This window comes from Galleria mellonella, unplaced genomic scaffold, assembly GCF_026898425.1.
Source record: "Galleria mellonella isolate WM207_F2 unplaced genomic scaffold, CSIRO_AGI_GalMel_v1 utg36, whole genome shotgun sequence".
Taxonomy (NCBI): domain Eukaryota; kingdom Metazoa; phylum Arthropoda; class Insecta; order Lepidoptera; family Pyralidae; genus Galleria; species Galleria mellonella.
In genome coordinates this window covers 6,172,474-6,186,772 of record NW_026442086.1, presented here as the reverse complement: position 1 = coordinate 6,186,772, position 14,299 = coordinate 6,172,474, and the positions used below count along the sequence as shown (strand labels likewise).

General features: G+C 33.0%; 1 protein-coding gene across 1 annotated transcript in view; it reads right to left on the bottom strand.

Annotated features, from left to right (window-relative positions):
• LOC113513784 (alkaline phosphatase-like) overlaps window positions 1-12,442 on the bottom strand; it is a 32,707-nt gene extending 20,265 nt beyond the window's left edge. The window contains exon 1 of the mRNA XM_031910207.2: window positions 12,260-12,442. Within this exon, the coding sequence (XP_031766067.2) occupies window positions 12,260-12,350 (91 nt within the window). The 5' untranslated portion in view covers window positions 12,351-12,442. The remainder of the gene's footprint in view (window positions 1-12,259) is intronic.
• Window positions 12,443-14,299: the final 1,857 nt, after the last annotated feature.

Sequence of the window (14,299 nt, the reverse complement as noted above, 5' to 3'; positions counted from 1 at the left end):
TACTATATTTTCTCCCTTTTGACCTCAATAGTTTTTATAATTTGTCTTTTTTCTTTAATCCTAAGTAGGACCTCCTCATTACTTTTATGTAGTAGGAGTGGACAATATATAGCAATGTGGGGAAAGGGATTGTTAGTAATGGAGACTGAGAATCCCATTGCTAGCAATATACCCAACCAGGTCGACCTCCTCGCGGTTCCCCCTGGAAACTATCATGGATAATTCCTGATGAATTTATCATGATGGGTTAACTGGTCTGTTTTCATTCTCATCTATCACCCTTCACTGGTGCTCTGCCAGCGTATCCCGTTAGCGCAGGCGGAGTTACCGTCCCTTTCCCCCCACGAATAGTATATTAGTAAGGATTATATGACCGTTTTAATAGTAAGTGTTTAGTAATTTGAATTCAAGGTCATTATAATTTAATAGCATTATAGCAAAGTCCCTTTAATTTTATATTCCATTAATTAATTTAATATTATTCAAATTTTGTTCCAAACAGGTTCGCGCTTGGCTATTTTAGACAACGAAGTACAATGACCTGAGTCATTAAGGAGGTAAAACGAGCATTGTCTAATTATGTGAGTAACTTAAAGTCTTTCCACATTATTAATATTAATTATGTATTCATAAAATATCATACTCGTATTTACACGAGGAAATGAGGTCTATATACAACCTGTGACCGCGACTTCGTTCGTAAAACCGGGTTATATTGACAGAGATAAGAAGTAACCTATGATCTTCTCTGTCCTAAATACTAGACATGGGTAATATCGTACCGTATCGTATAATAATTGAGGGGAAAGGGATTGTTTGTAAAACGGACTATCAGGTCGATCTCCACGTGGTCCCCCCTATTAACCATCGTGCTGAATTCCAGGTGTATTCATCACAATAGGCTAACTTCCTTCCTTTTCATTCTCACCTATCATCCCTTACTGGTGCCCGGCAGTGTATACCGTGAGCGCGTTTTGTAAATATATAGATACTGTAAAAACAATATATATATATATATATATATATATATATATATATATACATACAGTAGAGGTGTACTAAGTACTACGAATATGTCAAGCATAACGATGATTAAACAGTTATGGAGTTAAGATGTAACATACAGCTCAACTCGCTTTCATATTAATTTATATCCTCAATAACTTATACATATGTGTATAATAGACAATTGCCATACACACAAAGAAATAATATGACTAATAGTATTATCAACTAATATATAGTATATAATAACTCATCTGAGGCTTTAACATTCTTAAAAATATTCTTTTTCTTTTCTTTTCCTCAATAACAATCGGTCGCCATGTGTAGATTTCTGCCAGTATCATGTATAAGAAGCTCGTAACTCGAAATTGATTATTTTTCTATTAAGAAATATTCAAAGCACACCACAATCATAATTAACAATTACGCATTGTTCCATCGTGTATTTACCTATACTCAAATTAGACTATTATAATTTAAACTAAATATTCACCGTTCCCGCCATTTTTTTCCAACCTTTTCTCATATTTGCATTAATCTATGTAGGTACTGGCCAGTAACACTTTCATTATTATAAATTGTTACTTTTTTCCAATTTCAAAATCTAGACGCTTTTCTAGGAATCACATCTATTTGAATGTAATTCTATTTCTTTTTTCAATTTTAAATGCTACACTTTTTCCAGGAATCATTAAACTGATTATTGCCGAGTGCTCTTTTTGTTATTTAAAAGAATAAATGTATTCGAAAGTTTAAATTGGACCGATTGGTAGGTTCGATTGGATTGGAATTTCGGAGATGTACTTAAAAGTAGGCATACATAAAGACACAAATAACCAAAGTATACCCATTTAAATATGTAATTAGGGCAACGAAGTGTAATTAAAATTAGTATCAAAAATGTACTAAGCCGCCTAGGCCGCGAACTATTAACACGTCTCTTATGAAGACCCTTGTTGTGTTGTAATACCTTGACAAATAAGCAACATCCTATTCCATATTATATGTATATAATGTAGGAGTAAATATTATGTAGGAGTTAATTATATTAATTTTTAATAGAAAGTGGTAACCGTTACCTTTAGACATGAACAGTACCATGAACATAATAGAGTATATATCGTCATAGTCGTAGAATACTGACGGATCTTTATATGTAATCTTTGTCAGATCCGTCAGTATTCTACGACTATGACGATGTACTGTGTCGCCCATTCATGTGTTGTTATTATTATTATTTCTTATTCTATTTTTAACCGATGGAAAACGGAAGAGGTTCTCAGGTCAATCCGTATATTTTATAATTTTAAATTTATAACCAATAATTAATAATTAAGCAATAATGTGTAATGTTTCATAGTGTAGACCGATTTGGATAATTCTTTTTTCTTATTGATCACAACAAGGAAAAACAAATGGAGATGAACAGAATACACTCAAAGAAGAGTCAATAAATGGAGAAAATGTATTACATGTTGATATCCCTAATACAGGAAGCGGAAGCTAAGTCGACACATGAAAAGATAAGAAGACGATGTAAAATCCTCAGCTGGAAATCTAAGATTACATAAATAAACTGTCTCCATACAAATGTTTTGCCAAAAACAGGTCAAGTGCTTTATTAATGCTGCATGAATAAGATTAACATACATTTTACCAGAGGGAGACTTTGTACAAAAGTCGATTGCTTGGGTACCTCTGTTCTATTCGTGTTTCAACCGTGAAGCAGTTGTGATTGCATGGCTGTGTTTCGGTTTGAAGGGTGAGATATGGCGTGAATTTACTGGGTACAGAGGAATAACATCTGAGACCTCAGGAATGGCAACGCATGGGGCGTATCATGGGCGAAACAGTATACTCTGTTATTTCCATGGTACTGCTCATGTCTATAGGCGACGGTTACTACTTTCCATCAGGTAGGCCGTCAGTTTGTTTGCCGTTCTAAGTTGAATAAAAAAAAAAACATAATGCTTATAATTCAGTCGTCAAAATCATATAAGCCATTAGCTGTCCACTACCGAACATAGGCCTTCCCCATTAAATCGGGTTTTACTAGTTAGTATACACTGGCGGGGCACCAGTGAGGGATGAATGATAGGTAACGATGAAAGCAGGTCAGTTAGCTCTTCGTTATGAATTCCATTAGAATTTACCACGATGGTTTCCAGAGGGATCCGCGTGGAGGTTAACCTGATAGGGTATATTGCTAGCAATGGGTCAGCTAGACTCCATTACTAACAATGTCTTTCCACCCGCTTGCACGCGGGTTTTTTTTTAATGGGTGATAATGGTATGGTAACCCCGTCTGCGCTATCGGTATACACTGACGGGGCACCAGTGATAGATGACTGATGAGGATGAAAGCAGGTCAGTTAGCCCATCCTGACGAATTCAACTACAATTAGCCTATAGCTTCCAGGGAGAACCACGTGGAGGTCGACCTGACAGGGTATATTGCTAGTAATGGGGCTATTTGACCCCATTACTAACACCCTTGCAGGTGGGTTGGCAACCGCAGTTAGCCTTTGGTAATGTTTTAAGAGGTACGCTGCTGTTCATCTCTCGACCAATAATTATGACAGCTTCGGGAAAGGAAGGGTGGTTCATTCTATGCCGGGAGCACACGGCAAATTATTTATCAAGTCTATTAAATTAATTATTTTTCTAATGTACGTTGTACTCATAAATTAATCGCGTGCTAAATCTGTTGACATTATAACATAAATGGCGAAGAATTAATATTAATTTTCTTAAATGTTCTAGCAGTGAAAATTATTTCTTTTTTATTTCTTTCTTTTACTATTCAAGGGTCTCGCGATTAATCACCATTTTATCTAATGGGCCACTCAGTATAGAGATTGTATGTTAAATTAAAAAACAAAAACGACACAAAATTCTTACTAATAAATCGAAGACAAAAATACATAAGTGTATAATGATTCGTAATGACACTTATACTTTACGGAATCCTTTTATTTATATTTGAATAAATAAACATAATAAATATACTTTAGTTTTCAAATGGGCAACTAAAAAAGTTCACCATTTTCATTGAAGCGGCAACAACAACTTTTTTATTAATGTATGTATATTAATTTGTAATTGTATTGATATTATATCAGAAAAATAATTCCCAGTTGTAATTAAAAAATATCCTGATCTGTGTTATTTTTAATCTAATTACTTGTAACATTGAATTTAAATCAATATTTGGCAACATTAAAAAAGTGCATATGTTTTGATTTATTAAAAAAAAAAATATATACCAGCCAAATTGACGTGTGACTGACTAAAAGTGGTCCTGTTTTCTACACTTTATGCTCTATTTATATAATCTTAGCTGGAAATACATAGTCAAGTAGCCAGAGATAGAGAGGGATGGAACGAATTGGAAGAAACCTATGCCAAAAAAGGACAACGGATACGATAAACAATGTAATAGAATAAACTAATTAGGATTAAGAAAAAGTATAAGCATTCGAGATAAAGGCCATTATTATTATTTGTTGATTGCGCAGCGTTATGTAAAAACAGTATAAAGCGACAGACAGGCTTACTTTTCAATATCAGCGAGAACTGTTTACAAAAAATAAACACAGCTATGTTTTTTTTTGTTGAATAATCTAATCTAGATGTTGACCTAGACCGCAATAAATGGTTTAAACAATTTTACCTTACGTTTCGTACATATTGATGATGTAAGTGGTGTCAGCTATAAAATATAGCGCCTTTTGCAAATTCAGCAACTATATAACTGATTTTACGGGGGGAGGGGGACGGATTGTTAGCAATGCGGTCTACTAATCCCATTGCTAGCAATATATCCTTTCAAGACAGCCCCATTGCTAGCAATATGCCCTATCAGGTCAACCTCCGCGTGGTTATCCCTGGAAACCATCGTGAACAATTCTCGTTGAATTCATCACGATGGGCTAACTAACCTGTTTCATCCTCATCTATCATCCTTCACTGGTGCGGGTTACATTATCGGCGTAAACCGATAGCGCGGGTGGGATCACGATTTCATTATCACCTATAAAAAAAAATATACCCTTTCAGGTCGACATCCATGTGGCCTCCTCTAGTAACCATCGTGCTAAATTCCAGGTATATTCATCACGATGGGCAAAATGACCTGCCATTTTATTCTCACCTATCATTATTGACTGGTGCCCCGACAGCGTATAGTGTTAGCGTAGGCGGGGTTGCCATTTCATTAATTTGGTAAAAAAACAACTGATTTTAAAATAAATTAGAATGCTAGATTGTACACAAGATTTCGTTGGAAAGCGGGTTAGTGACTAAAATTTCTGGAAGGATTTTTGCGTGGAGTATTAGGTACTAATAAATAATTACCTCTATATTACGTATTAAGTGGAATTAGAATATATATAGGCATTATACGAATACCATATATTTTATTAAACTAGATGTTATTTTGCGGAAGTCCATATCAATAGTTAGTTGATTAGAATTACTTTGTTTAATTCCGCTATTATCCAGTATGTGCGACTGGTAACACTGAGACTGACTAGTATATATATATATATATATATATATATATATATATATATATATATATATATATATATATATATATATAAAAATTAATTAAAATTATATATTTGTATAATTATATATTATTTGAATAATAGGGTTACACTTCAAGACATCAAAGGCGGACAAATCCTTTAACTGTTTTATTCTCTAGAGAGGGACCTACGTGATTTAATTCATGCGCTGCTAGTTCGCGTGACGTGTGCGTTTACTTATGAAATGGGAATGATGCTGGGATTTACCGCAGTTGACGTAGAATTTGACTTAATTTGGAATATCGTTTTAAGTTAAAGGACTGTAATATACTGCTAATGACGTGTTCACTGATCAGGACAACAAATAGCATGTATTCTTCTACATCAGTATTGGCAACTTTTTTTTATATCACTGAGGTGTCAAACAAGCTTACTGCCCATCTGATGGTAAGTGTTTACCGTAGCCTATGAACGCCTGCAATACCAGGGGTATTACGCGCGCGTTGCCGACCCTGAAGAAACCTCTTTACCCCCTTTTGAAGAACTCCATGCTGCAGTTGATAGATTTACAAGTATTTAAGTATTTCATTTAGTAACAAAAAAAAATTATGTATTCTTTACTGACAATGAAGCGATTAAGAAATACAATGGCGGTGCTGAGTAAACAACAAAATTATTAAATTATCACGTGCTTACATCCTTTCATTATGTCACCGTTTAAATTGTTACAAATGTTCTCATAACATTTATTCATAACAGTTCAAATTTGTATTTTTTTTTGTTTATCAACCGACTTCAAAAAGAAGGTGGTGTTCAATTCGATTGTATGTTTTTTTATCTTTATTATCTCATAACTCCGTCAGTTTTAAACTGATTTAGAAATTGCTTTTTATCTGAATGAATATACTTACTTAGAAACTTTATCGAAATGAGTTCAGTAGTTCAGTTTTTAAATCAAAATAACTGGTTTTCTGTTGGTTTTTTTTTTTTGTGGGACACAATTTTTAATTATTTCTTTACAAACTAAGGGTGTGAACTGGATTTTATTACTGTCTTAATTTTTTTATGCTATGCTTACTATATCCTGCGTCTTTGTAGTAGAATCGTGACAAAAATAACCTAAAACGTTCCTCAAGAAATGAACTATCAACTACAATAAGAATTTTTCAAATCTGAATAGTATTCCAGAATTCAGATCAATTGGTACAATGTGATGAATTTATCAAGAATTAACCACAACGGTTTCCAGAAGACGTGAGCCGTGAAGAGGTCACCCTGACAGGGTACATTGCAAGCAATGTAATGTCAATGTCAATGCCAAATAGGGCCATTAGTCCCCATTAGGAACAATACCTTCTCCGAGTATGTTAAAATCCAATTCTGGTGGGGTGTAGTTCTTTTTATGTGAAAAGGTGACAAACGAGCATGCAGGTCACCTGATGGTAAGCGATTACCACAAACCCATCAGGTGGGCCGTATGCTTGTTTGCCACCTCAGTGGTATAAAAAACTATGAACACTAACAATACCAAGGGAATCATTAATGCGTTGCGTTTGACTTTCACAGCTTTCAATTCATTGATATAATTTAATTACGTTAGGTATATATTTTTTTTCATCTGTACCATTAAATACGAATAAGAAGTCACATTTGTCGCAGAGCAATTAATTTTAATTTGCAATACGTGATTTTTTTTAATGAGCATTGCTTTTGACATGTTAGCAAAACACAGTGTAAATTTGTGTAACCTACTTAAAAGGTATAGATTAATAACCTTAAGATGAAGTATCTCTCTAGAAACGCTTCGTTGTATTTATAATAACATATTTTTTTTATTTGTATGCAAGTGTTTTTTTTATATACAACTTAGAATGGCAAACAAGCTGACGGCCCACCTGATGGAAAGTGGTAACCGTCGCCTATAGGCATAAGCAGTATCATGGACATAACAGAGTATACTGTTTCGCCCATGATACTCCCCATGCGTTGCCATTCCTGAGGACTCAGGTGTTATTCCTCTGTACCTTGTAAATTCACATTCCATCTACATATATACAGGGAGACTAATAAGAAGTGATTTTAAGGGAATTCTCTACTCCCGAAAATAAACTATATTATTATTATATATCAAAGAAGTTTAGGTCGAAATACGATGAACATTTTAAAGCCTCCCATCCATACTTACACGACACGACCAAAAACTGGGAAACTCAAAACTTTTTGTCGTTTTTCATCCCAAGTTTCCTTGGGAGTAAGTTCAACGACGCTGTTGAAACCTCTCCTTTAAAATGATGCTAATCATTTCAATGTCACCATTTCGCACTCTCTGTGAAATATCGACTTAAAATTTCTATCTATAAATTATATATGAAAAATTGATAAAATGAGTTTGAGGTGTACATTCATCATCATCTTCCTACCCTTATCCCAATCATTTGGGGTCGGCGTAATATGATTTTAGCTATATTACAAAAAGATTTGGTTTTTTAATTTTATGACCGGCCACTTGCCTGACGTCAACCCTCTTTGGGAGGTTTGAGGTGTACATTATAGGAAAGTAAAATAATAGGATAAAAACTTTTTTATATAAAAAATTAGCAACCTTTCCCAGCTTTGCCTTTATGCAACTTAGAATAGCAAACAAGCTGACGACCCACCTGATAGAAAATGGTAATCGTCACCTATATATAAGCAGTACCATGGACATGCCAGAGTATACTGTTTCGCCCATAATACTCCCCATGCATTGCCATTCCTGAAGACTCAGGTGTTATTTCTCTGTATCCTGTAAATTCACTGCTATATCCCACCCTTCAAACCGAAACACAGTCATGCAAACACAACTGATTCAAAATAAAAACACGAATGGACACAGAGGTGCCCAAGCAAACGATTTTTGTACAGTCTCCCTCTGGTAGAAATTTTATTCCTTAAAAGATAGACATATGTTATCGCAGACTATTTTATTGACCTATAAAAGACAATTCGAACATACATTGTTTTGTTATATCTTAAATAGATTAGACATCGTTTTCGATGGAAGCCCTCAAGAAATCTTGAGATCTTGACCAATTATCGTCATTTTTCAATAAATTAACACGGAAAAAGAAAACTAAACGTATAAATCTTCCTTTTGAATAATTATTCAAAGTGTGCTATCTATTGATAAAAATTCCATTAAAGTCCGTTGCATAGTTTAAAAGATCGAAGTGTACAGATGGCAGAAAGCAACTTCGTTTTATACTATGAAGAGATATCAAAAAGGTGGTAAACAATCGTACAGTTCGTGCGATGGTAGATGGTTCTTTTAGGGGAGTCACGTGCACGTTGGTCATAATTAGCTTCTAATATTTGCATTACTTTATATCTGTTAGTCCTTATGATAAGACTGTTGTAAGGCTGGCACAGGGACTTAAATACCAGAGGCTTCATGCCATTTTATAACGTCGTCATGCGTGCACACTAGTTCTGGAGAATCTTGACTAAACTGTTTCCCTTAGAATAAAGATTGTTATAACAAAAAAAAAAATCAACCATGATAAAAACAGTTATTTTTATTTAAAAATATATTAAGGACTAATTTAAAAGTACTATCAGATAAAAAATAATGTTATCTGATAATAAACTTAAAAAAAAGAAATACAACTGAATTGAGAACTTCCTTTCTTTTAAGTTGGTTGAAAAATACGGTTTGAATGATCATAATAGATTAATCTAGATATTTTCCGATACATACATCCATCCACTTTCGTGCAAAAGTACTTTTTAGGTTGGCATTTCGTTAAAACTCATTTTGCCAATTTCATATTAGGCCATTTACTGGTAATATATTGTCTTATATACTATATTATCTTTTTATGAACTTTATATAACAAAACTAAATACATACATACAATACATACATACATACAATAAACAGCTGTCAAAATGTCAACGTCAAAGTAAATAGATTTAAATCCAAACTACAGAGAACGTACTTTATATTCAAACTACTACTTTAAATTTAGAACATGTTGATTTTAAAATAATACATTTACTCAAATAAAACTATTTGTTTTAGACGTACATTTGTACAGTGACAGTTCAAAATCAATCTCAATTCCTACTTAAGAGAGTTCTTTTTTCGGTGAACACATCAACGTGAAAAGTAGGTGTGAACTAATTTAATATCATACGTAACTAATTTAATACTGTATATTAAATTAAACTTAATTCACTCGGGTGTTTTCTGTCGTCCATTGCAAATTGAGTTATGGAAGTAAAATGTTTCGTAGGTTTAAATAAAAAAATGAAGTTCGTAATTGATTACACAGGAGAAGCTGGGTCAATTCTGATTTTCAAAGTTCTCAGTTCAATATAGGTATTGCACAATTGATAAAATATCGGTAATACCAAATTGGCAAAATGAGTTATATCTAGTAGTAAAGGAAAAGTCAAAGAAAAAGTTTTTCTGAGCAATATAAATAAAATATTGTTATTAAATGTACGAAACTGTATAATGCAATTCCTAAAGAATTTAAAGAATTCATAGGTGAAACAGTATTCTCTGTTATGTCCATGGTACTGCTCATATCTATAGGCGACGGTTACCACTTTCCATTACTTTTCATCCCGTCAACTTGATTTTTTTTTTAAATGGATGATAATGAAATGGTAACCCCACCCGCGCTATCGGTATACACCGGCGGGGCACCAGTGAAGAGTGATAGGTGAGGATGAAGTAGGTCAGTTAACCCATCGTGACGAATTCAACAAGAATTGTTCACGATGGTTTCTAGGGGGAACCACGTGGAGGTCGACCTAATAAGGTATATTGCTAGCAACGGGGCTGTCCAACTCCATTGCTAACAATCCTTTCTCCCTCGTCAACTTGATTGCCATTTTAAGTTGCATAAAAAAATTAAAAATGATTCGCGTGCATTATTTTGTTTCTGTCTTTACATGCTTCACGCAACACCTGACCTGCATGCGGGCAACTCACAATGGCGTTCCCACAGAGTGTTAATTTATTAATATTTTTTTTACGATTCCCTACTTATAAAGACAAAATTAAATACTGGCATTGTCCGTGTAATAATTGTTGGTTAAAATTTTAACCTACTTCCAAAAAGAAGGGGTTCTCAACTCGTTATTTATGTACCGATTTGTAATTTTTTTCTTTTTTTTTTTTGGTCTGAAACGACATTTCAGATTGGTCTTGTATAAATTTTACCACAATCGATTTAGTAGTTTAGTTTTTAAATTAAAATAATTAAGTTGATGGTAAAAATATTTAATTATCAATAGTTTGCATATCACGCATTTGTATTTCGTTACAGAATACGGTAAATAACTGTATAGAGAAGATATACACAAAATTAATGCTGTTTTTCTTTTTATTGTTGATTTTTTTATTTTTTTATTACTGGTAATAAAGGTTATCTATCTATCTACCTCATTTTTTCTCGGTCCTTTCATCCATACCGTATGTAGCGGATAACACCAACTAATGCATTTCTACCATTTTATGGGGGGAGGCCTATGTTCATCAATAAATCAGGTAACTGTTGATTTGATTTTGGTGATGGTAAATTATATACACACAAAATTGTATACATCGATCGATAATTTACTGCCGAATAATCGATAATTTATAATTTTACCACTCCTCTAGGGGAACGAATATGCAAAATTCTGTCAATAAATAGGAAGTATAAATATACTTGTCAAGTTATTGACAGCTGTTTGAAATCGGAACTCGGAAGTCGTAGTTTGTCAAAGTTTAGATATAATTTAACTTCTCAACCCACTTTCGACCGGAAATATTTTCTATGTCAATATGTCTATTGCCGATGAAATGATTTATTTATTTTCATCCCATCTGATATAATATATTATCGTAACTGTCGCTAAGTGGGGGGAGAAGGGATTATTAGTAAAGCGAACTACTAGTCCCATTGTTAGCAATGTGCCCTGTCAGGCCAACTTCCACGTGGTCCCCCTTAGAAACCATCGTGCTGAATTCCAAGTGTATTCGTTGCGATGGGCTAACTGACCTACCTTTTCATTCTCACCTATCATCCCTCACTGGTACCCCGCTAGTGTATAACGTTAGCGCGAATGGGGTTACCATTCCATTATCATTCATTAAAAAAAACTGTCGCTTAGTGATATTAATAGAGCTATGGAGATCACAGAATATACTGTGACGCTAATGTATTAAAAATTGGCATTAAAATAAATAAAATTGATTAAGATCGATACACAAGTGAAGCATTTTATATTATTTTGTTAGCCGTTAATTGTCCACTGCTGGACATAGGTATCCCCCATAGGAGAGTGATGCCAACAGTTGCCACGATTGGCAGGCGGATTGGCGAAACATATGAAGTTTAAAATTCAGCATTGTAAAAGAGTTACCCAAATTTGCAACGGGATTAAGAACGAATACCACATACGGGAAATATAGTATTAAATAAATTAATATGTAAATACTATAAACAAGATATACCTACAAATATAAATGAAGATAATTATTGATGTAATTACATAAAATAGAAATTAAGTAGGACAATTTAAAAAAAATATTCGTGATAATTAAAAACATAATTTAAATTGTATAAATAAATGAGTTAATTAAACCATATAAAAAGGTCACATACCTTTTTATAATAAATAATATAATACATACTTAGTAATATGTACCTATTGAAAATAATAAAAAAAATCATAATAATACTTACACTTGCTATCACTGACACTACGTGCATTTATACAAAACACAAATATGAAAATAAAAAAAATTGTATTCGAAAAATAAATTATAGATTCCATTTTTAAACACAAACTCCACGTTCCGTTAACGAAATACGACTGGCCGGTACGTACGAAATATAATAATTATGCACTCGCATAACGCGTCAACGATTTCTGTACAACTGTTCAGAATACTCGAAGTCTCTCACTTAAAACTGCATTTTGGATACAACATAGACGGCTATGGAGTCGTGTTGACAATTTATTTATGCCCTTGAACCAAATAGTGGAATTGGTTATGTGTGAAAGTTAACATAACAAATGTTATATCAATTGATTAAACATGACTGTAAATTAGAAATTGAACTATCAGGTCACGTGAGTTGCGTAATTCAATTTGCATTTTATATTACGCACGCAAACAAACTGCGATGCTCGCTTCGTACGAATCAAGTTATCGATATATTTTGATACGTTGTAACAAACACAGTGTAGAACATTGATTCTCGAAGGTGGCAATAACATTCCATTGTAGATTTTACAGACAGAGCTTAGAGAAAATTGGGGTTATAGCTAATCATTATTTTTAAAAATATTTTTTTTTACTTTTTTTAGAACAGTTTTAAAGTGTAAGTTTAAACTTGTAAACAAGATAAGACTCGTAATATTTATGGTATATTTTATAAATAAATTATATCGAATTTTTTTTTAAATTAAAAAAAAGATTGCTATTATAATATTTAAAATGTAAGAAAATTAAAAATTTCAGGAGGTAATAGAAAATAATTGACACTCAGTTTGAAAGAAAGGAATAAAGAAAACGTAACGGAACGAAACGTAATTAGTTTACTTTAAGTAAATAAATTATGATTTGAGAATGTTTAGTGTAGAACTACTAAATATACAAGATGGCATGATGGCTCTAAATATGGCAAGGAGCAGAAATAAAGATAGTTTGTAATTGTAGTTGTGATTTAGCAGTATGTTCAGCAGTAAATGACAGACAAATCCAAATGGTAATTGCCATACTTTTATACCTACCAGCATGAATGACTAAATTGTAAGATTGTGTTATATGAAATAAATCTATTTCAATTGTGGCCAAACCAATTATTTTGATTTAAATACTGAACTAATTTTGATAAAAATTTTATAAGATAAATCTATAAGTATACATATAAAAAAATCTAAATCGGTTTGTCACTGATGGATAATGCATGAGGTGGCAGACTTAAAAAATACAACCGATTTGAGAACTTCTTTCTTTTTGAAGTCGTTCGAAAAACAAATGATTTATCTGATGAAAATAATTTACATTATTCGATACGCCATCATTAGTGTCGTTACGTTTCAATAAGGAATAAATCTGATTATCTCTCTCGAAGCTAAGGTTACCCGGAAGAGATCGCTATTTAGCGATGAGGCCACCAAATATTGCGTCTTTACCTTGATTTTTGTAATGCTTTTTTGTCTATATATTTTATGTAATCGTATCTTTCTTGAAGGACAGCAATAAACTTTTCATTCATTCCCTCATGACAATTGAAGGGTACAGAGATATTATATTATTGTTTCATAACTTTCGAAATCAAATAATAATGCATTATATTTTGTTTACGACGATTATATTAAACTCTATCATCTAACCCTCTCTGATACAAACATGTAGAGATACAGAGTTACAGACTGATTTACAGAGTACAGAGGAATATGACCTGAGGTTTTAGAAATGGCAACGCATGGAGGCTATCATAAGTATACTCTATTATGTCCATGGTACTGCTCATGTCTATAGGCGACGGTTACTACTTCCTATCATGTGGGCTGTTAGCTTGTTTGCCATTCTAAGTTGCATAAAAAATGTAGTGTTATAACTTTTAAATATTGAGGAATATATATATTCCTCAATATTTAAAATACGTTATACAAGTAAAGTATGGAACTAACTCCCAGTAGCAGTGTTTCCGAACAAATACGACATTGAAACCTTTAAGATAAGAGTATATTCCTTCCTAAAAAGCCGGCAA